Source organism: Fringilla coelebs, assembly GCF_963513975.1.
Source record: "Fringilla coelebs genome assembly, chromosome: Z".
NCBI classification, from domain to species: Eukaryota; Metazoa; Chordata; class Aves; order Passeriformes; family Fringillidae; genus Fringilla; species Fringilla coelebs.
Genome location: NC_140031.1, coordinates 17,318,387 through 17,342,421, shown reverse-complemented (window position 1 = coordinate 17,342,421; position 24,035 = coordinate 17,318,387). Strand labels below are relative to the sequence as shown.

General features: G+C 39.6%; 1 protein-coding gene across 1 annotated transcript in view; it reads left to right on the top strand.

The window, feature by feature from the left end:
- The first annotated feature begins 6,961 nt into the window (after positions 1-6,961).
- The window catches only part of LOC311165633 (chondroitin sulfate proteoglycan 4-like), a 36,690-nt gene continuing 19,616 nt past the window's right edge, over positions 6,962-24,035 (top strand). The window contains 5 exon segments of the mRNA XM_084225796.1: positions 6,962-7,006; positions 12,106-12,269; positions 12,852-16,412; positions 17,267-17,737; positions 18,524-18,700. Coding sequence (XP_084081922.1) covers positions 12,141-12,269; positions 12,852-16,412; positions 17,267-17,737; positions 18,524-18,700 — 4,338 coding nt within the window. The 5' untranslated portion in view covers positions 6,962-7,006; positions 12,106-12,140.

Here is a 24,035-nt window from a genome sequence, read left to right as displayed (position 1 = left end):
AGTATGAACAAAACAGTCAAAATAATCAAGGCTGTGCAATTAGCTAGCATGAGCCAGAGGTTGTTTAGCCAGTGCAGCAGCATCTCTGTAAGATTGATGCTAGACAGGAATTCCATCCAGATATCAACAAAAGGTATTGATTTAGACAAAGAGACAGTTTTCTGCATAGCACTGGTATGAATGTACTACAACTGCAGTTTAATAAGTAATCCAAAAAGCAAGCATTTGCAAATGCACTTTTTAATACAGGCAGCAGGAATGAGAGTGATGTGAGTATCAGAGCAAGAGGGCTAGAAAGACACCACTCACTTATAGTGGTGCTAAAGACAGCATATGAAAAAGTATGAGATCCTCCACCACATCAATAACAGTGGCATTGGACAGTTCTCACTGATCCAGGATGAATTAGTTTTGTTGGAAGAATCCAAACCATTTGCACAGGGAATTGAGAAAAAAAGATTGGTGTGGAGGAATATAAGTGGTTTTCCTAAAGAAAAAGTATCTAACCAAAGGAGACTGGGTACAAACAACACTCATGAAGGTTCTGATCTATAGAAGTGGCATAAAAACCTGCTAAAGCCAAAAAGTATTAGTGAAGTGCACAAATCAGTGCAGCAAAAAAGCCCCGAAACTCAAAACTGTAGGAATATTTTTGGATTTTTTCCTATATAACTACTTTTATTTAGCATTCTGACATACTGCTTGTAATTGAGCTGCTTCACTCTCTGATCCCTATACAGTCTCTAACTCAGAATGAGATGATATTTTTCACTAAAATCTAAGAACTTAAATTCTTCAAATATCTTGAGAAAGACCATACACAACTGTCCTGGAAGTGAAGCCCTCTCCAGGGAGTTGCTTTATCTCTTTCAGTGTACTGAAGCCAGGGGCATGAAAGCATTTTCTTTAGCAGCATCCCTTTGAGTTCCTCTGCCTCCTTTGACCTGTGCAAAAGCTACATTCTAGTCTCCTCCCTGTGCAAAGATAACTTGCATAGTTTTGCTGTGGCTGCTTTTTTCTTTGCTGGACTTTTGGCTGACTGACTGTTGATTTTCTTTGGTAGATAGGAATGAAGGTCTGTTTCAAGACTCCCAGTTCTGAAAGATTATCTCTGAGGAAAGATTATCACTTTTGGAGTTGGATGTTTTAAATAGGTATGAAAGAAATGACTGGAGACTTTTGTACAGATTTTCAGAAGAGAGGACACTAAACTGCAACACTCAACACTGAACTTGGGGCAAAGGAAGGTTCCTTTTAAGGCCAGTGTGAAAATTCAGACTCTTTCATATATACAAATCAGTAAACACCTGGGATAAAGAACCACATTTTCCACATAGTGAAGCAGAACAAGAAAGCAAAAATAATACAAGCTAAGGCTTCTGCATTTGTTTTCTGCACTTTCCTAATTTGTTTTAAAAATATTAGATTGATTTCAATAATACTTAACATGCAAGCTACTACGCTAGTCATTATATTCTGTAAATTCAGTAAATGTGTTGCTAGAAAATAATGATAGTTTGATCTGTAACTAGGAGAGATCACAGGATGAGTGGCCTGTGTTTGCTAGCATTTACCCTACAGGGGATAAGGCAGAATCTATGGCATCATAATATACACTCATGCTTCTTTGTCTCTTCTAAAACTCTACTGCTTTAGCAGCCTTTATTAGAGCAATTGAGCAGCCATGGCAATTCAAGCATGAATGTGAAGACAGCAGATCCTCCACTGCAAAGCTTGAAGATGTACACAGCTGCAAACTGATGTAATTGAGCTTTACCACCCATAGAGGAAAAAAGGAGGATGAGCAAACCTTTACCCCATGAATATCTTAAGGGAGAAAAGTCTGCTAAATGGCCTGCTTACATGGCTGTGATTTTTCTCTTCCCCTGAAAGCATTACTACAGTGGGAATCTCTGTTGAGCTGGCTTCTTAATAGCTTGATCTCAAAGGCACACTACTGCCTTGCAGGTAAAGGGCACCACTACCCACCAGGGTCATTCCATCAATTTCTTCTTTGGGTTCTCCAAACCTCTTCCTCCCAGTAATAGTTGCAGCGTCCTGTGCTGACTGCTGTGTTGAGTTTCTCAGACTACGCCATCGTAGCAGAAAATAACTTTATTTTCTTGGATGACCTTTGCCTGAGTCAATCTTAGAGCTCTCCAATATTGCTCACTCAACATCAAGAGAGGAGCAAGAGGTGAGCACTCATTCTGTGAGATCCTGGAAGGGACAGGAATATGGTGAATACCTGAAGCAGGCTAAGAGGTATTGGTTTGAGGCATGGGGAAGAAAGGAAGCATTTTGATCCCTAGTGAATGCCCATGTCTTCCTCCTGCTTAATTCAGAACAGAGAGCTTTGCTTGCTTTAGGCTTACAATTTAGAATCTGCCACATCACAAAAAATATTCCCAATCCCAGTGGCACAGGTTAAACTATAATTGCGAGCTACTGAGGACTTCCAGTCCTGCAAGCGTATGAATTTCTCTTTCAGTTACCTACAGTTTTCAAAATTGTTAATGTGGTTTAGGAACATGCATGGGCAAGTATACCACAGTACTTGTGGGATGCACCAAGGCACTTTTAGGAAACCTATTTTTATTGCAAATGTGATGCTGAGAGCTGATAACTACCATTGACTTCAGTAAAAGCCTTTAACTTGAAAATGTAGAGCCTATCAATCTTGACTCTTCAGTTAGGTAGCACGAGAAGAGCATAGCTTTTTAGAACAGGTTCCTTGTAATTTAAATTACCAGAACAATAATGTGAGAGATTAATTTTGAATGATGACTTTCAATACACTCTTTACTGAAAAAAAAAGAAAAGCTTTTATTAAAAAAAAAAAAAGAAGCTCTTTTAAAAATTCAATTGTATTAATGAATCATTGCAAGCTTAGAATTTAGAAGTGAAATACTCTTTGATCCCTTGTAAATTAACAGCTCCTTCACTTTTCCCAAAAGCTCTATTTCAACACTCATTTATAAGGTACTATTTACTTAAGGAGCTGTTACAAGAAAAAAAGACTCCCTCTAGTGTCAATCCGGCCAACTTCTTTGGGGATTTGTATGGATCACTGAAAGCTTGAGCTTGCTTTTGATGAGACAACTACTTTGTATCTGGGATATTAAGACGCTTTGGTCCGCTACTCTGCATCTCCATCCAGGAAATCGAACTTCAGTATTTTCCACCTGACACAGTGTAGGTAGTGTTCAATCTTTCCCATTATATTTAGCCAGGCATATCTGCTAAGTGTTTGTAATTTACCCTCAATTGCAATTTCAGCATAATTTAACCAATTTCAAAGAAATAGGATAGAAGTTGTTTCAAAACATGTTGAGACCTTTGGCGGGGAATTTTTGTTTGTTTGTTCTTGGTCCTGTTCCCTCCCCCTCCCCCCCCCTGCCCCGAATGTCTGAAAGCCTATGGCAACCATAAGAAAATCTTGTCTGCAGCAACAATTTGCAAAGAATATGATTAACTGAAAATTAAATAGGAACTAATCTTTAAAGTGGTTTCCAGTATCACATGAAAATCCTGTCTTCTCAGTGGAACCTTTTCCGAACCAAATAAAATAAAAAGAAAGTGTTATACTGATAGGCGGTCAGATGCAAACAAGCATATCTCCATCATCATTAGGAAAGAATCGGTCAACGAGTTGCATGATCTTACACATTCTCACAGAACTATTCAGCACTGAGATCAACTACTGGATATACAGCTGGCATACAGAAACCATTCCATGACTGGAATTTTTTGTAGGCAACAAATCCTGCTGTACTTTTAAGACATAATAAATCATAAGACATAAATGTTATGTTGAATAACATATGCTAAATATTATAAAAAGGGGAAAAATTTTGAAACCCTCAAATCACAGACATATGGGAAAAGCAAAAATATAAAAAGGAAAAAGATTGATGGCTTAACAATGATGAAGTATGGTTTAACAGAAATAGTATTTATCCAAATCTTTAACACATTTCTTTAGAAACCTATGTTCCACTAAAAGCAAGTAGGACCCATGGTTGGAAAATCCTAAATGACTTAAGAAAAATGTGCCTTAAAGCCATAGCCATGTTGGCATTGCTCAAGATATGGCCTTTCTCTTTGCAGAAGTCTCAGTGTTTGTTTTAAATGTCCATGAAGATTTCTGAGTCACAGCTCCACAGAACAGCTGAGGTGGGAAGGTACCTCTGGAGCCTGTCCAGACCAACCCCTCTGTTCCAAGTAGGGCCCCTGAGAGCTGGTTGCTCAGGGCTGTGCCCTCTCAAATTCTGCGTGTGAATAAAGATGTGATCCTGCCTAAGCAACCTGTTCTAGTGCTTTATCCCAAGCATGAGGAGGATTTTTTGCATTTAAATGCAATTCCCTTTATTTCAGTTTGGGCTGAATTGTGCTTGTACTCTCCCTGGGTACCTGTAACAAGTCCTACTCCCTCTTTTCACATGTTCCTATCACCTGTTCATAGACATTGATAGAATCATGGATTAGATTCCCCTGAACCTCCTCTTCCTTGGACTGAACAATCCCAGCTCTGTCAGTCCCTTCTCTGAGTCAATTGCCTTTCTTTGGACAAAAGGCAAATTTTAAATGAGCATACAAAAAAGAAGATTATTTTGTTTAAGGAAAGTATTTGTTCAGTGATTCCTGCCATTACTAACTGGAGACTGATTCCCTTTTTTGACTGTACTGGTAGCTATAATGTGAAATAGATTATCTAAAATAACTACATCATATTCCCAAATTTCATCCTATACCATGAATCATGAGGTATTTCAAAAAATATGTCTCGCTCATATTTTTTTCATATTCACAAAGCTTTTGTAGCTCAGCCCAGTGACATTGTTTATTTATTTTTCCTTCTCTGAACTCAGACCTCCAGTGGTGCTCTGGTCCAGCACAGACGTGCCCTCTGCTTGCAGTATCCTCCTGCACATGCCTCACCAGTCGCACAAGTGATATGAGGGCCCTCATGCTCCCTATCTCGCTGTCTTTGTTTAGTCCCAAAACCCCTCCCATGTATGGGACACTACTTTACCTACCTTGTGCCCCTCATCCAGGCACCTTGCTGCAGTATTTTTTGATTACTACTTCTCAAGGCCCACAGTGCAAGTGATGCTTTCCCTTCTGAGGTATAATCCAATGACTTTCCCTGCAAACTTCTCTGCACAGGGTAGGGATAAGTTAAGTGAGACCTGTGCAACTCAGGTGAATGATGCAAAGGCAAAACTTTTCCCCAGGCTTCCCTGTTGCAGCACAGGGGTTTGTTGATGCACATCTCCTTTTCCAGTATCAGTCATGCTAGAAATTGTTATCCCACATTAAATCCTCTTTCTGACCTAGTTGTTCACATCTTAAATAGATGCTTTTTGCAATACCTTCTCCAGGTTTTCACAAATCTTCTCTAAGTGCCAGTCTGAAGTGAATGAAATTTATCAGGCCTCTGCCTTCAAGATTTTTAGCAAAGCTTTAAAGAGATAGTTAGGGGAAGATCCCTCTCCATGATTTCCATCTGGGCACAGATTCCCCCTGCTGTCACATACATTATTCTAAAACTGTAAAGACAGTAAAGCCTGCCAAATTTTTCTAAGGAAAATCTAGACTAAATGCTGATTGCAAACCTCAAAGGAAGAGAAGAACCAGACAGCTGACCCAGAAAAGATATTCATGCCATCACCATTTTTTCTTCTTCTTTTTTTTTTTTTTTTTCACTTTTGGTATCTCAGTTACTCACTCTGCTTGCTTAGTGTCATATTTCAGGTCAGAGATTCCAGTCCTATGTGTAAGGGAGTAACAAGTTAAAAAAACAACCGACCTGTTGAGACACATTGCAATGCACCCTGCTAGCTGATAAAATCACAGAAAATTTTATGACTGCAAGGCAGTTCCTGGCACGGATCACATCTGTAACTCAAGGCATATCTGCATACTTGAATTAAGTGTGGTAAAGGCTTATAAATGACTGGTTGAAAGTGCTCTTTAAAAACATTTCCTAAGTTGACACTTTGTGCTTTTAAGCACAGGACTGAAGTGAGGAGGTGTGAACTGCATATTTTTTCTAGTTTAGGAGCTGTACTTGTTATAATCAGACCTTATCACTATAGCTAGCTTGGAGGACGTTGTAACCAGGTAGGGGTTAGCCTCTTCTCCCAGGAAACAGGACGCGAGAACATGGTCTTAAGCTGTGCCAGGGGAGGTACAGGATGGACATTAGGAGGAATTTCTTCACAGAAAGGGTGATTAGACATAGGAATGGGGTGCCCAGGGAGATGGGAGAGTCACCTTCTCCTGAAGGTGTTGAAGGAAAGGCTGGATGTGGCAGTCAGTGGCATGGCAGAGTTGTAACAGTGCTGTTCGGTCATAGATTGGCCTCAGTTTCATAGGTCTTTCTAGCCTAATTGATTCTATGATCATCTCAGCTTCGGAAACCATTGTTTGGTCTACCTGTAACATGTTTCTTTGCTAAAGCAGTGTGATGTGTTTCTTTATGGACAGCATGCAAACACTCTGAGGGATGGAGATGTTCCAGCCAGCAGCGGGGAAGGTTCGGGGTACCTCAGAGCAACCTCCCACTGCGACAGGCAGGCGATGGAGACGAAGGGTGCACAGTGGGTGAGTACTGACAACAGCTGTAACCCCCATGTGGTCGGGTCCCACCCGAAGCGCCCGCGAAGGGCGCTCGAGGCTGTAGGAAAAGCGCTGCCCCGTCTCCCGGCCCAGGCCGGTGTCCCTGGAGCGGGGGCGGGCCGGCCAGGGGCTGCGCTGTGACGAGGGCGGGAAGGAGCGGGGGCGGGGGGCGGAGGCCGTCCCGTGGGGCGGGCGGGGAGCAGGGCCCGGCGCTGTGAGACTCGCCGCCGCCGCTCCCCAGGGCTGCGCCCCGGCCCCACCGCCGCCCGCGCTGGAGGAGCCCGGCCGGGCCGCGGCTCCGGCATGGCCGGTGCGCCCGCCGCGCTGCTGCGGCCGGCGCTGCTGGTGCTGCTGCTGGCCTCCGGCCGGCCCGCTCTCGCAGGTAGGGCCGTGGCGGGGCCGGAAGGCACCTGCGCCCGCGGGGAAGGGGCGGCCCGGCCGGAGCCCCGGCGCCCGAGCCGCTTGGAGTGCTGGAGCGACTTGTCGCCGGTGTTCCCGGGAAAGCAGCAGCCAGACGGGGAGTTCCCCTGTCCCGGCCCGGTGCTGCGGCGTGGGCCCCGTGCTCGGGCCAGCTGCCGCCACAGCCCCTTGGCCGGGAGCGGGGGCGGCGGGCGGGCGGCGCTGGCGGCCGCACAGGTGATGGGACAGCGAGCATTTTGCGAAGGCGTGGTGTCCTCTTGCTTTAGAGTGAAGGCCGAGCTGTCCGGTCGGATGTGAGCCCGCCTTGTACCTGCCTCCCCTCCTGCTGCAGAGACGCCGAGACTTGACATAGCTAGACTTTCTAATAAAAACGTGGATGCTTTGCAAGCAACGTAGACGTAAACCTTTTCCCTCCACCTCTTATCATAATTGTAGTATGTCATGAGGAAAAGTGCTGGGGTAGAAACAGGAATATTCCCTGTAATTCCTAACCTGCTCGTGTGTGGGAACTAGTAGTCCCGATGGTAAGTATCAGCCAGCAGCTGCAGGTATCTGGGTTTTGGCATACAGCCTCGATTGTCCTGTGCCTGGCTTTTCAAGACCGGCCAGGCACCTCACCAGTAGTGATGCATGTTAAGGTGCAGGTCTTGGGCAGTCATCAAAACCGCTGAAACAGTCAAAAACTTAACCTGCAAATTCTGTTTCTTCTTGAATTGTAACTTGAAGTACATTGCAAGTTGAGCTTAAAAGACTGGTAATAAAGTTTATTACTTTCATATATTTTAAAAACTGTTGGATGAGCATGCATTTGAAGAAGTGTGGTTTTTCGTCCACCTTCATGCACCTTCTATTCCTCACTATGCAGTCCCATATGGGACAAACCAATCGCTGTAATGCTCTTTAGAACGAGTGGTCAGTTTCTGTGGTTGTGTGGCATCTGTTTCACTAGCTGAGAAGACTGGTTAGAAATGAACTGATATTTAATTGTAACCTTAAAAAAAACTTTTTACTTCAGAAGTTAATGAAGAGATTAATGAAAGGATTAAATTCAGATACTGTAAATGAAATACACCAGTCTTTCCGTGAGAGAATTTCAGTGCATTGAGCTCTAAGTGATGTTCATCAGTTTTGTGAGTGAAGACCCTGCAGCCAGAGTGGATGGAGGAATTTTTTTATTCCTCATAGAGATGTCTCAGACATACCAAGGATGTCAGAAGATTTGAGTGCCACTGAAATGGCAATCTCTAGTAACAGCAGCATTGTCTTAAAGACATGACAAAGGGTTTTGTGGATATTACTGGTAGAGGTGTTAGGCCAAGCAGTTCTTTATGGTTTGTTGTTAGTGTCCTCTGTCCCTGGCACTGCAGGGAGTGCAAGGCAAAGCCAGATGATGCATTTCCAAACCACCTGCTAGGGACACAAGCCTGCTGCTTCTAGGTGCACCACCCTTTGATGCTCTGCTTGAGCTGCCTTCAAGCTGACATTTGCTAGGCCATGTGGGCTGACTTCACCACTAGGAGAGTGTGTTAAAATCCAGCTCTCTTCATTTGCTCCAGGTGCTGTTACGGCTATAACTTCACCCAGAGGCAATCTAGCAAAAGGGAAGAAAACAGTTGAAGGCTGGGAAGGAAAAAAAATCCATGAGCTTCTTATAGGCAGTGCACTGAAATTAGGTTTTAAGTGACTTTCTCAACTCTTCAGTTTTCAGTGAGTTTCTGTAATAGAACCAGAAAATAACATCAGCACTGTTCATTTCACATTCAGTGCTTTAACTACAGGGCTGTCTTTTATCTGGAAGTCATAGAATGCTTTGGTTTGGAAGGGACCTTTAAACATTGTTTCTGGTGTGTAAAGCATTTGTAGATGCAATGTAGAGATATTCTTCATTGTGTACATTTTAGGTGAGTGTAAGAGGCTTACACAATCTGGTAGTGTTTGATTTACCCTCAGAATCTCACTAGATTTTACACTGAGAGTGGGAATCAACCTTGAGAATTTCCTTTTGAATAATTGTTATATTTAGCCTTAAAGACCATTCCCAATGAATCTGGCAGCTTCCTTTTCTACTTCATTTTTCCTATGTCTGTTATGTGCTGTTGATATCATCTGCTACCAGCTTAGATAAGCTGACAAAAACTGAGGAATGGTTTTTCATTATGAAGTGTCCTGTTTTGATTCCTTGGAGGTTTTTTTCACCTGCCATTCTGCTGCATTACTTTCGCTATTTGTCCTTGTAACAAAGCTTCGTTAACCCAACTCCTGTGGGTTGAAATATCAGCACCATGTTTTGGAGAGTGTAAGATTTGTAAGCAAACAATATTATGTATTCTGTCATAGTGGTGATATTTTTCAATCTCAACAGTGGATTTTGATCTTATCTGTGATACAGCAAGTAATGTCTCAAAAAAAAAAAAAAAGGTTCTGCTAGCTGTAAAAGAAATCATGCCAAGCCACTGTAGGTGTTTCAAAATCCTGTTAACTGGTGGATCAGTGCCCACCTGCCTCACCTTCAGTGATGGATTCGTACTCTGAAGAATTTTATGGAAGGCAGAAGGTTTAACTTATGTTTCTCTTTTTCTTTCCAGAAAATTCATATATAGTATAAATCTCAAACTGTTGCCCAGTCGTACTTTGCAAAATATTGACTTCACAGCTTCATTCTAGTTATTCTAAATTGCACTGAGTAATCCATAATCTCTCTGCTTAATTTCTTCCCCCAAAATCCAATATATGAATTTAGCATAATATAAAAAAATATAATTATTTAACCTATTTCCTGTCTTGTTAGTTAGTCCTTATTTATACTGGGGATTTGTCTCTAGTTATGTTATTCCACTACTTGCTTTGAAGAGGAGGTCTTTCTTTATTTACCTCACAGAATAACATTTTTATGTACAACAATAGGTCCTCTCAGTGTATAAATTTAATCTAAAACCTGCAAGGTGTATTTTAGCTTTTTGATGAAAGCTTCTTTTAAACTAGAAGCAAACTACTGGGGAAGAATTCTTTTTTGTTCCATTTGGGATCAGTTTTTCTAGGCACAGTGGTGATTGTTTTTTGGACGAAATATGTGTATTTCAGTAATGTAAAGATCTTTCCTGTGTTTCTTTGGGTACTTAATATAACTTGATATTACATAGTTGTTGGCTGTGGGCTTTGCTGAAATCTTGTTCTTGGGAAAGCTACGTAGAATTCCTATACATCCTATAGCAAAGTTTTGGATACTATTATTGATGGTTTTTCATGAATGAGCTACTAAATGAGGTCTCTGATTTGGTACTCTCTACAGAGTCCAGTTCAGAGTCAGAGTTAAAGTCACACTTTATAGGAGTTGCCAGAGTGCATTAGATTAAGCAAGGGACAGCTGATGTAGGAACTGGAACATTTAAACCTCAGAAGTCCTCTGCAGTAATGCTTGATTTTAAAATGAGAAAATTATTTCAGAATGAAGCTGAAAACGGCAAAATAAATATTTGACTGGTGGTGTTCTTATAAGCTGTATCCAAACACAGCTGAAAGCATCATAAACTCTGGCAGATAGAATTTGAAAATAGACACACTTGGAAAAAAAAAAAGGTCAAGGACCAGCTTGAAGGAATCAAAGCTTTTACTAAATCTTCCTTAAGTACATCAAGAACAAAAACTCTGCAGAGGGTCCGTGCAGCCAGTTGATTAAGTTACTAGTATAAAAGAAGCACTCAAAAAGGGCATGGCTGCTGCAGAGAAGCTAAACTAAATGGCCTTTACTGCTAATTGGGAAGATTCCCAAACTGAAATTCCTTTTTTGGGGTGGTGGAAGGGGAGGAGAGAACTTGACCTGAAAAAACTTGGTGATGAAATAACTTGCTTGCTAAGGGTAATGTCTGATCTCATGTTTAAACTCCCTGGTACCCGATACCTGGATGGTGGCAGATTTTATGCTAATGTTTAAAACAAGAATAACCAGGGGACTGTAAGCCTGACATCCCTAACTCAAATTTGTAGGTCTCGTAACAAAGGATAAAAGATGCACAAGTGAGCAGGATCAATTTTGAAGGAGTCTGTAAGATTTCTTTAAAGAGTCCCTTACAAACCCCTTGGAGTTTTCTTGATGGGGGTGGTCAGGTGACCAAGATTTAGTGTTTCAAATACTTTTTATAAAGTTTGGTGCCAGAGGCACTTTAGCATTCATTAGAGTGCAGGGCTTTGTATATTAAGTAATTGATTAAATAGAAGGAGTGGTAGAAGATTGATTTTTTTTTTTTAAATGTGTCAGCGGGAAGTTACTGGCAGAATTTTGCAGGATTTGGTCTTTGAATCTGTTGTGTTGTTTAAAATAGTAATAATGGGGATGGTCAAAGCAGTCAGCAGTTGCATGAAACACTCTTACTGGTGTTACTGTTCCTCAGAGCAGAAAAGAGGGAAGAAGACAATGAAGGAGGCTTGTTCAAATTTGAGTGAGTGGCCAGCAGGATGGTGGGGTGGTTGGAAGTTGCATACAGGAAACAAGAGGACAGTTATGCTTGGAAGAGAGGGATGAAAACATCTGAAAATGACACAGGTGGCAGGAGAATTGTGGGTCTTCTCTGCAGAGATGACATTGATTGTTTCTGATGGAGATGTAAGAGCATGTTGTAGATGAAAATGTTTCCAAAGAGAAACTAGAGGAATACTTCAGGGAGAAATTCTCTGGCAACTACAAAATAGACTGGGTGTGAAAAGCTCAGGAAAAGACCTGAAACAAACAAACAAAAATTAAGGAGTATTTAAAAGAAATTATTCCGTATAATTGCTTGGTTCTTACCATTCCAGTCATGGAATCACTGGAGATATCACTGTTGGAGATAAGAAAACTGGGCTGTATTCATCCCTTGTCCATTCTGGTATGGCCATTGGGCTCTTATTAAATTGCTTGGATTGGTGAATTTGATATCTGAGATTTATTTTCATTTGTATGTGAATAACTATATAGAAAATAATATAAATTGTTTGCATGTATACAGGTATGAATAAGAAAGATTTTTTTTTGTGTGTGTGTGTGTGAGATTGAGTTTCCTATTTATTTTCCTTTATTTCTTTCAGTATCATTTTATGGTGGTAGCTTTGTGGAGCTGAACATGGCAGAAGCATCCCCTCAGACATCCTTACAGTTGCAGTTTCGGACAAGCAAGCCACAGGGACCGCTTCTTCTTGCAGCTGGGAAGACCGATTATTGTTTAATGGAGCTGCGCTCAGGATATGTACAGGTATGCTTTAGAACTGTAGCTAAAAATTATGTGTAGCCTGTGTTTATCAGAGTTTTTCTTAAGGCTGTTATCTATAACAAGATAAACAAATTGCTGTTCAGAGAAATTGAAGTCACTTAATATAATTGATAATTTCAAAGTATGGCTTTTATTTCTTACAATTATATCTCTATAGCCTTGAGATCTCTAGATCTTAAGATCATTGTGTTCAAAGTATGAGGTTCAGCAAAGACAAAATTTCATATTTGATGATGTTAGCATTACAGAAAATGCTTATATCCGAGTAATTGTTTTACTGCAAGGTCAGTTTTTGAAAGATCACTTTTATTTGGGCTCTCAGGAGTTGTTGTTTCCAGCAGAATTGCAGAGGAGTCCATTGCTACTTCTGCAGTTATTCAAACATCTGTGACGACAAGTAAACCTACACAGAATTTTATTAAGATTTTATTTTTTCAAATCTATTTTGCAAATTATGTGGTTAGTGTGCAAAGATAGGAAAATTAATGTATTGACTGTATCTTAATGTGTGATTGTGAAAAACATGATTTTGGATTTTTATAGTTAAAATTCTATCTCTTGCAGTTAAGAATTAACTTTGGTGTGGGAGAACGAGTACTGCATTCTCAGCAAAGATCTCAGCTGAATGATTTGGCTTGGCACCTGGTTGAACTACATCATGAACATGATAATGTCACATTGGTAATTGATAAACATGATAGAACTAGTGCAAAAATGCCTGGAATTCTTTATGAATTAAACGTTGATTATGGATTCTACATAGGTGGTACTGGTAAACTTGACGTTCCCTACCTTGTTGGAGCACTACCCAGTTTCCGAGGATGTATTGATGGTGTGACATTCAATGAGTTAGACATTCTGATGTCTCTGAGACCTTCTCCTGGCTTCAGAAACATCCATGAAGTTTCAGTGGGGTGCAGTGATGAATTTTTTGCAGGTGAAGAAGAACCCATTAGTTTCTTCAGTTCCAGGTCCTATATTTCTTTCCCAACATGGAATGTGGATGACGAGGGAATCTTTGAGTATGCCTTACAAACATCAGCTGCACGTGGCTTGCTGCTTTACCAGCCTGGGCAAGCGGGAGATTTCATTGCAATGGAAATGGAAGATGGTTTAATTAAAGCTTATGTTGGAAAACATGAAAGTAGAACCCATCTTTCTTCTCGTAGGTCAGTCAATGATAGTCGTTGGCACTACATCAAACTGAAATTTACTGCAGAATATTTGCAGCTAACATTGGATGAAGAAACTGTGAAAAAGTCATTACCTCCCCAGAGTAAGCTGCCCTTTCTGAAAGGATCCTTCTTTGTAGGTGGTGTAGATGACAGCATACGATCGGAAGTGATGAAGTTAATCTCAGTATCTGGGAAGTATGCCAGAGGAGGATCCTTCAAAGGCTGCTTAAGGAACCTGAAAGTCAACTCAGAAAACAAATCACTGAAGAATGTTCTAGTAACTCGGGACATTTCAGCTGGATGTGAAATGCCAAGTTCTTTTAAAACAAATCTTTCTTTAGAGACGGCTGAAAAGAACCCTCCTGCGAAAACAGCTCCTGTATTTGCCATTTCCCATGAAAGCTCGATTTCTCTGGGCAAAGAAGACAAAAGCCACTTTTTAGTTATGAGTAACTTGATTGTGCTAGAGGGTGAACAAGCTTCACTTGAATCTAAGCATATTAAAGTTAACTTAGACTTTGAGAAATTAGGAATTAATCAGTCACAAATTCTTTTTGATATAAAGAAACCACCCTCTCATGGACACTTGAAACTGAATGTTGAACCATTGCAGGAGGTAAATACATTTACTATTCAGGATGTGTGGCAAGGGAAGATTCTATATGTCCATGATGGCTCTGAGGACACTTCTGATTATTTTAATTTCTCAATTTCTGCCAGCAGTGAGAAGATTGTGTCTCCATATTTGCAAGGAAATGAGCAGCATATGTTTAGCATTACTGTTACTCCAGTAAATGATGCCCCTGAGATCATACTTCCTGAGGGAAACTTGCTTTTTCTCTTAGAGAACTCAAAGAAATGTTTGACTAATGACCTGATAAAAGTTCTAGATGAAGATACAGACTCTGTAGGTCTCAGACTTTCAGTGCTTGGAAATCTGAATGCAGATGCAGGATTTTTAGAAAATTCAAGGCATCCTGGAAAAGCTATCACTACTTTTTCTAGTGAGGATTTAGACAAAGGCACTGTTTTCTTTGTCCACACAGGTGTCAGGAACTCAAGGATTGTTCTCAGGGCAAGCGATGGTGAGAAGGTGAGCAACGCTGTTGTGTTACGTGTCATGGCAGTTCCTTTGGATTACAGAGTTGTCAACAACTCAGGAATAAATCTCCTCCAAGGTGCTACAGCTCCTATAAGACCCAGGCATCTGGCAGTTGAAACAAATGCTATCCTGCAGGAACTGGAGATATGGTATGAGATCACAGAGCCACCTCACTTTGGTCAGGTCCAAAGGAAGCATTCAAGAGGAGTATGGAAGCAAGTCAGCTCTTTTTCTCAACGCTCTCTTCAGCGCAACCGGGTGAGATACTGTAGCACTTTTAAAAACATTCAGCTGGAAAACATTACTGACCAATTTAAGTTCAAAGTTAGCATTGGAAACAGAATCAGTGAAGAGCACACATTTCCAATCAGAGTGAAATGGTTAAGATACAATTTATTGAAACATGCTCCTCTAGAAATTGAAAAACCAAAAAAGAAGTACTTGAATTCTGATAATCTGTTTGCTGTGATTGCAGATGTAGAAATACCTGAAGATGAGCTTCATTTCAAACTTCTGTCCCTACCAAAGAATGGACAGATACTGCTTAATGACCAGCCTTTGAAAAAGGGTTCAGTCTTTAGCCAGAAAGATATTACTGATCAACAAGTGGCATATGAATTCATCAGCCAGTACCATGAAGACTATGATTCATTTAGATTTCTCATTTCTACAAAGTATCTGGATTCAAATTTCTATGACTTTGAAGTCTACATCAAATCAGATTTCAGAAACATTATTTTGACTAACAACGGCCTTAATGTTATTGAAGGGGAAGGAGAATTAATAACAAGCACAAAACTATTTGTGCAAACACCAGATAATAAAACTTTCCAATATGAAGTTATGCAGTTTCCTAAGCATGGGAAATTAAAACTTACTAATTTTTCTGGTTCATTCGAGAATAATGACAATCTTACAACTTTCACTAATAAAGATATAACTGATAAGTGCCTTATGTATGTGCATGATGATTCTGAGACCATGTTTGATGAACTTCTTGTCAGAGCTTACAGCAAAGAGTCAGGAAAGGGGGAAAACTTTGATCCAGAAGCAGAACCTTTGTCAGTAGAAATCAGATTCTATATTTCTGTCCGGCTGAAGAATGATGAGAAGCCAGTTCGCGTAGTTGATAAGATATTTGACATAGCGAGAAATGGGCAGCGATTATTAACTTTGGCAGATCTTTGCTATCATGATCCTGATTCTGATTTTGATGATGGACAGCTGCTATATACTAGACGTGGTATTTCCAATGGGGACTTGGTGCTAACAAATGATACTTTACATAGACTCTACCAATTCAAACAAGTGGACCTGGAGCAAAAGCAAGTTCTGTTTATATACCATGGTGCAGATTTTGGGCGTTTTGTGCTTTTTGTGACAGATGGCAAGCACTATACTTCCTTGCTTCTGGAAGTTAATGCCATTGATCCTTATGTTAAGTTGGCAAATAATACAGGATTGTTGGTTCAAAAAGGGAAAGAAGAAACTGTTTCAACAGCTAACCTCAGTGCTACTACAAACCAAGACATAAGAAATGATCATGAGCTTACATACAAGATACTCTCTTTCCCAGAATATGGAAGAATATATGTGAATAATGTATTAAAGGATTCCTTTACTCAGCTTGATCTGATAAAAGGACATGTGACCTACAGACATGATGACAGCAACAACCTTATTGATGCATTTAACTTTACAGTCCGTGCTGGAGATGTCCATCTGGATGCTGGACTACAGGTTTGCGTGTATTTGGAAAGTCATCAGCAGCCACCAAGGATTGTGAACAAAAACAATCTCTTGGTTGAAGAAGGAAAACCAGTGAAAATCAGTAAAGGAAAACTGCAAGTAGGTTAACCGTGTTGTCCATTCCTCTGGTCTTGTAGTAAGTTTTCCTCTTTTTTTTTTTTTGCTGTTGGCAGTGTCTTTGGTTTGTGTCTCTCTTCTTTAACTCCTTTTGATTGCCACTAATATGATTGCATTCTGGCTTGTTAGTTCAGGAGAGACTGACACAAGCAAGCTTCCATTTTTAGGAAGGAAAATGGAGTGTGTTAAAGAAAATACTGCCCATAGTCTTTGACTCTATTACATATTGGTGCATAAGAAAGTTATAATTTGGAGATTCTGCATGTATATATTTGTTTTAGGTGTAACAATTATTTGTACTCCGTGTAATGGTCTTAATTGAGCTGGTGGGAAATGCCAAGTAAGAAAGGGGTTTGTTTGATTTAATTTGGAGCTAGTGCAGTTAAAATTGTTTGAGAGTGATATCCAAAATTAAAAAAAATTAAGTCACAAACTTGAGGCTATTTCTTTTTGATTAATTCTTCTCTGCCCAATTTTTGTGTGTAGCCTTCCAGTAACCACCACGAGAGGGCTCTGGCTGCACGTTGCTGAAATCCTGAGTTCCTTTTTTCAGGCAGGGATCTGTAGATGTGAGGCCAGTAGTTAATTATGCAGTATGTTCCTTTTAAAAACTTACAAAACATATTTGGGGTTACAAAATGGCTCCCGTACAACCTTTATTTAACATGCGTCTGCTTAAAGAACTGTATTGTTTTGGGAACTATGTAACCCAACTAAGAAGTGCCAGTTTAGTTAGGTAGACAATACCAGAATTAAAAGTGAAAAATTCAGAAGAGAATTATAGAATTTCTCCCACTTCCATTTGAATAATTTTTGGATATGTTCTTAAATTGAAGGTTGTTCATGAAAATAGTCCTCCATCTGAGATTGTGTTCACAGTAAGACAGCTTCCAGTACACGGACACATTCGGAAGTTTTCCTCAGAAGAAAATTATCTCAGTTGTGACCAAAGGCCAGCTTTGAGCTTCACACAGCAAGATGTCGACGAGGGCAAAGTTCAATATGTGCAGACAGTTTCTGACCAACTAGATGACCATTTTTTTCTGGATGTGACCAATGGTGTCAGAACAGTGAGTGGAATAGAGATCTCTGTAGACATCATCCCCAGAATTATTCCACTGGAAGTACAGAACATCACAGTATTTGAAGGGGGCTCAAAAGCCCTGGTGGAAGACTATCTAAAAATTTCTAGTAGACACTTTGCAGGACTCAGCTGTGAATTCATTTTAACTGAGCAGCCAAAACATGGGTATGTTGAAAACTCTCGTGTTCCTGGAATAAAGTTAGCCACATTTACCAAAAAACAGGTAATGCCTTTAGATCTTCTTAGACATAGTCTTGATTAATTATTTGCTTTGCTCAAAGCTGTGGGATTTTGTGAGAGGTCGTGAGACCTCTTTATTCTGGCCTTGAGTTAAAGATCTTTCTGTTTTCTCCATCTGGTCATTTGGAGTGGGGAAGGAGGCTGCCTTGTTGTGGTGAACTACATCACTTCCTTGATGGCACTACTGACACAGACTAGTGTACTGTTGCCACAGTAGACTGATGGACCACTCACATTCAAGCAGAGTTGTAGATACTTGGGAAATGTGAGACTGTGGGTGTATTTTGAAAAGATGAGAGGAAGTGCTATGTAGATTTAACAAGTAGAGAAGTGAGGAAAAAAAGTAATATTGTTAGGTAATTTATTTGCTCACAGATAGCCACTATATGCACAATGTGCTAATTTTCAGTCATTTTGCTCCAAGAAGCGAGATGGTATCATAGATCACCATCTACTACTAGCACTGTGTTCAGTTTATAAATTCTAGGAAACATTGTTAAATATAGTGGGGTTGGATTTCCATTTTTCCTTTAGGAGGAAGGAAAGAATGCCAAGACTGGCAAGATATTCTGACTAGAATATCTCAAATGGACAGATAAGCAGTAAAATTAATGTTGTAAATGGAGCAAAGATAGAAGTACAATCTGATATTACAGCATAAATAAAATGTTCATACAATAAATACAGAGAGCCATGACTAGGATGTTTTTCAATGTGACATTTATTTTCTTCTGGCCTCTTTAGTTTTTCAGCTTGTTGTATTTTTCAGGTGGAACAAGAATTAATCTACTACGTTCATGATGACAGTGAAGAACTGATGGACAATTTTACTGTGATAGTAAATAACACACAGTTGTGGAAACAGAGTTTACCCCGAACTGTGTTTGTAACTGTTACTGCAGTAAATGATGAACCTCCTGTTGTAAAAGTAAACAGAATTCTCCAGGTATGTTTGTCAACCTGTTGAAGTGTTAAAATTAATTCCATTAATTCTGATGCCCTTTAATCCACCTTTATTAATAGACTGTTAGGTTTGGATCTGGTAGGATAGTTAGTATAATATGTAGTAGTCCTTGGGTTTAGAGAAATTAATGCTAATGAAAAGAGGCAGTACACAGATTATTTGTATTTAGGAAGATTTTAAACATGGAGAACTCTTTTGGCTGTTGTAAAGTTTATCTAGATGGCTAAATGAGCATTCTTTTAATCTTAAGCTTGTGTGAGGTCTCTTGGACTGATGTAGGGCTTGTGAGGGTGGATGGCTTGCACCTGGATGTTTGTTACATTTTTGTTTTGTTTGCTGAGGTGTCTTGAGGGCTGTTAATGAACATGTACTTGGTAGTTAGAAAAGTACCAAGAATAGTGATAATGAGAAGGCCAACTTTTCACTATTGTATTTGCACAGCCTTCCAACCCTATGCCTCTTGCGTGAAGTGCCCTAAAGGGTCGGACCTGCTGAAGTACATTCTACTGCCTGCTCTTGTTCAGATATGCTGGTAGGATGGGATAAGAGAGAATTTATTATGTGTTGGGTATTTCTTACAAAACAGGAGTAGTTCCCTTTTAAAAAGTTGTAAATAATATGATGCCATGTGTGGAAATTTAGGGTCATCAAAATATTAGTCCAATCACTGAAGCTATTACTTCACAGTGTGATACTGTGAGCTAAGAAAAAACATGTTAACTTTTTCTAACTGCCTTACCCCCAGAAAATCCTGAAGAAAATTTGGAAGTTACCTTTAGCTAAAGCTACCTTTAGCTCTTAATAACCATAGCTGACTTTTAAATCTACAGATCTTTGAAAAGTTATCTACGACTACAGAAGTGACTACACTCATTTCAGTTTCAGTGCATTTTTAGATTGATTAATTAATTAATTAGTTTATTTATAGTATTTAAACCAGGACATATTTATGTAGTATTTGTTTGTGTTATGATATCAGTCAATAATGAAAACCATTTTAGTAAAGACACTGTGCCCAAAAAGCCCCCCATGTAAAGACTTTCAATGTGAGATCTGATAAATAAAAACACATTAAATGACTCCAAATATCAGGATGAAATTAACATGGTCAGCTAAGTGATCACAGTAAACCAGCTGGAAGACATCAAGGCGGAGAAAGTATTTAGGAATAGGCTTGAAAGAAGGTAAGCAGGATATTTTGAAGCTGCAGTCATTCCCTATTCTCTATGTTGCAGTTTATAAATGGGTGGTACCAAAACATGCATTTAATTTTATGTAGTTAATTGTGTGTTGGAGAGGGAGAGTGTATTACTGTAAAGATGATGGTAACCTTGTGTTGTATATTTCACATATTTTCATATGAGAAAATACATAATTTTTAAACTAGCTGTAGTGGAAGTATTGTACAGCTTCACAGTGAAAGCAGGTAATCTGCAGATGCCCACAACAGAAGATAGCCTGCCCTGTGCAGAAACTGCTGGCAGAAGGGCAGACTGCATTAACAAACATTTGGGTGGCACAGAGCAAAATCTTCCCTGGTTGAAGTAATTACAGTGGTGCTCTACAGACATCGGCACAGCTTGCAGAAATCTTTGTCTAGTCACAGAGAAGAGAGCACCATGTTCAGCCAAGTTTTTCGGGGTCTCTGTTCTGGTGCATTGCTGGCATTAAACTGTTGGCATTGAACTGCTGGAATTACAGTCTATAAATAGACCTAAGGCTGTGTATTGCACTGCAATGCAGCTTATGGATTTTTCTAAAAATATCTGTGAATCTAGGCTTCCCAAGAGCGGGGTTAACAAAGCTTCACCTACCCAGAGCTGGTCCTCTACTGGGGAGGCAGTCTGTGTACTAGAACCAGGATGCTGCATTTGTGCCTATAGTTCTGCTAATTATGCACAAGTTTTTATCTCTTGTGAGTGGCTACCAATATGTACACATATGGTGGATTCATGTGCAATCTAAAACAAATTTGGCAGTCAAGTTATCTGCTGGGAGGAATAAACTGAGATGATTCTTCCTTGAATCAAACTTGCACATCCTCAGTGGATGGAAGAAAATGGGTTTTTCTTAGTCCTGCTAAATATTGAGAGGAGATGGGCATTCCTGTGTAGGGTGATGGTGGCTGGCTCCATCTTCAGCCAAACAGTCTGTGCTCCTCATGAACATTGCTAGTGGTAGATACTGAATAACAGACAATGTTGCTTTTAAAAACTCAGTAACTCTTTTATCTATTCTGTAAGGTTGGAAGTGTACAAAAGTATAAAATGACTGACCAGTACTGTGAAAACTGAAGTCCAGTAGAGCTGTTGGAGTTTACTGAAGTTTAGGATCTCAGAAATTTGGCAGGTCACAATATAACAAGTCAGAAAGAAATGCTGAATAATTAAAAATATAGGCTAGGATATGGCATCTGCTGCTGAGAAGTAGCTTGTGAGAAGAGATGTGTTTTGTGGCCAGTGATGTTGGTGTGGGTGTATGGAAGTGAAATTACACCTTTGTAATGGGCTTCTGTCCAAACGCAGGAAACCACTGTGTGTATGCACACGTTGAATGCGTCTTAACTCTAGCTTCCTCACTTCAGAGACAACCATAACATCCCTTCTTCAAACAGCCTTGTCTGTGGCTGTCAACGTTATGAGCACTATGGGGGGAGTTTCAGGGTGACAGACATCCAACCAATTTTGGGAATTTTTTTTTGGTTTTTTTTGAGGAAGTAGAAGTAAATGAGGGTTTAAGGTGTTTTGGTTTTTGATCCCGACCTCCCTCCCCCGGCTCAGAATTTATGACATAACATCTGAGATGCAGAAATTTTTACTGTCCTGAGAACTTCTGTAATGCATTTAATTTAAATCCTTTCCATTACAACAAATTTGTGAGATGTATTTTTATTTAGAAACTTAAATAATCAGCATTTTAGATATAATTTCTTAAAATTTCCACAGGTTCTATGGACTTTTTTTTTCCCCTGGAATGGGAATGGGTGAAGGAAAAAGGATGTTTTGAAGAAAATCATTGTTCTGGCATTATATGCTGCAGTTATATGTGTTTAAATACATGGGTGGCAGTGCTATGAAATGAATGTATTCTCCTGTTGCCACAAGAGGGCTATATTTTCCTGGAATTATATTTTTTAAAAAATGCACAAATTTAAACTGATTATTTTTGTTGTTTTCTCTAAATTGCTCTCTAGAGTGTTAAAATGTGAATACAGACTGTCTGGTAGAATATGTGGCATGCAAGGAGATACTGATGAGCTGAGTCCTGTCCGTAGAGCAGAATAAATTATTTTAGATCAGCAAGGTCATGAACCTTCTTTTGGACTATGCCTGTGGAATATGTTAGGCACATAAAAAATCAGTGTCATGCTACATCATGGAAGTTCAGATACAGTTTTCAAGGAGATTTTGCTCTTCAAGGAGATTTTGCTCTTCAAGGAGATTTTGATCTCAGATATGAAAAATAATATACTCGTAACATTCTTGGTGTGTTCTCAGTGTTTGCTTCCCTATGGTTCTTTTCAGCTCTTAAATCTCCTTTCACTCTTCAAGGATCATGTTGCAGGCTGTGTATAGTACTTAAAAAGCATTAAGTGGTAGTGTGCTGGGACAACAGAATTAAATACTGACAGAAAAATGTTCTTCTATAATTAGAAATTTTAATTCTTTTTTCCTTTAGTAAGAAAATAATTTGGAACTTAGTGAGTCATTTGTAATAACGTGTCCATTATAATTTCTTATATTTTTGCATATTCTGTATGTGACATTTTGTTTTCTTCATAGAATAATCTACGCAAGTGCTACTGAGACAAATTAGAAGGTCTCAGTACAAAACCTCTGACACTGATAAGCTTACTTGGTGCCACTCACTAAGTCACCCTGTGCTGTTAGTTGCCATTCTCTGCCATAAGTGTCATTATTTATCAAAATTTAATAGTAATAATTACGTTCCAGTAAAATACATATTTCAGGGTAGAAAATAACTATTTGCTAGTTGAAAGGTATTTTCTATTATGAACTTACTTTTCAAACTTCTTCTGATTACAAAAAAAAATATCAAACTTTATTTTAGTATCTTTTTTTCCATGGCACATATTTTGTGCCACAGTGTAGAATGAAATCCTTCCTCTGTTGAAGTGTGGTGGCACAAATTTCAGTCTCTTAAAAGGTTTTCTTTCATGGTTCATGTTAAAAAGTAGAATTAATACTTAGTAAATTGTGATTGCTGATTTTTGGCTTTGGCAGAGGTAAAATGCTCTTTGTTAAGGATCACTTGTCCCCTTCAACCATTTGGTGTGATGTTACTACCAGATATTTATTAAGTGTACATAGACCCTAGGAGGAGAGGAAGGAATGATGCAGTGTGTTTTGAAACTCAAGCTGAGGTACTTAAAGGTTTAGGCTCTTAAGATTTTATGCTATGTTATAAACTGTGTTTGGAAATAATTTATATTGATGTAGTGAATATTTTAGAAATTTCACTTCATGTTGAGATAAATATGTATTTTTCTTTGTTAGCACCTCTGTCTGTACTTCCAGATATATAGAGCAGACATGAAGAACAAAATGGGCCATTGCTTATCCTTTCCAAACAAGAAATTATCCAGTCAGATAGGAATGAAACCCAGAGAGCAGTCCTTTCTGCTTGAAATAAGGGACCTTAAAGATCATCTAGTCCCAAATCCTCCTTCTGTGGGCAGGAACACCTCCCACTAGACCAGGCTGCTTGAAGCCTTATCCAGCCTGGCTTTGAACACTGCTAGAATTTGGGAATCCACAACCTTCTTGGGCAACCCTTTCCAGTATCTCTCCACCCTCACAGTAAAGAATTTCATCCTAATACCTAACTAAATTTCCCTTCTTTCAGTGTATACCCATTCCTCCTTGCCCTGTCTCTCCAGCTTCCCTGTAGGCCCCTTCAGATACTGGAAGGTCTGTGAGGTCACACACAACCCTCTCTTCTCCAGGCTGAACAGCCCCTGTTTTCTCAGCCTGACTTCATAGAAGACGTGCTCCAGTCCTTTTATCAATCTCGTGTCTCTCCTCTGGAATTAGACTTAGAATGTGCTCCAGCTTTAGATTTACCAGAAGTAAATAATGGTTTTTATGCCATCTTTCTAAAAACTAGTTAACTCTTTTTCTGCAATTGTAACCTTGCAAAATGGTAGGCAGCTGTTGGAGGTTGGTTGTTTCATCTCCCTGAGTGCTCTGACTGAGCGTCTCTGGGTTTTTTAGTGCACTAAAGAAAGGGCCTTTAGTGCATTTTGCTAGAAGAAAATAGTGCAGCTACAAGAAGTGTTTTTTTTTTGTATTAGAGT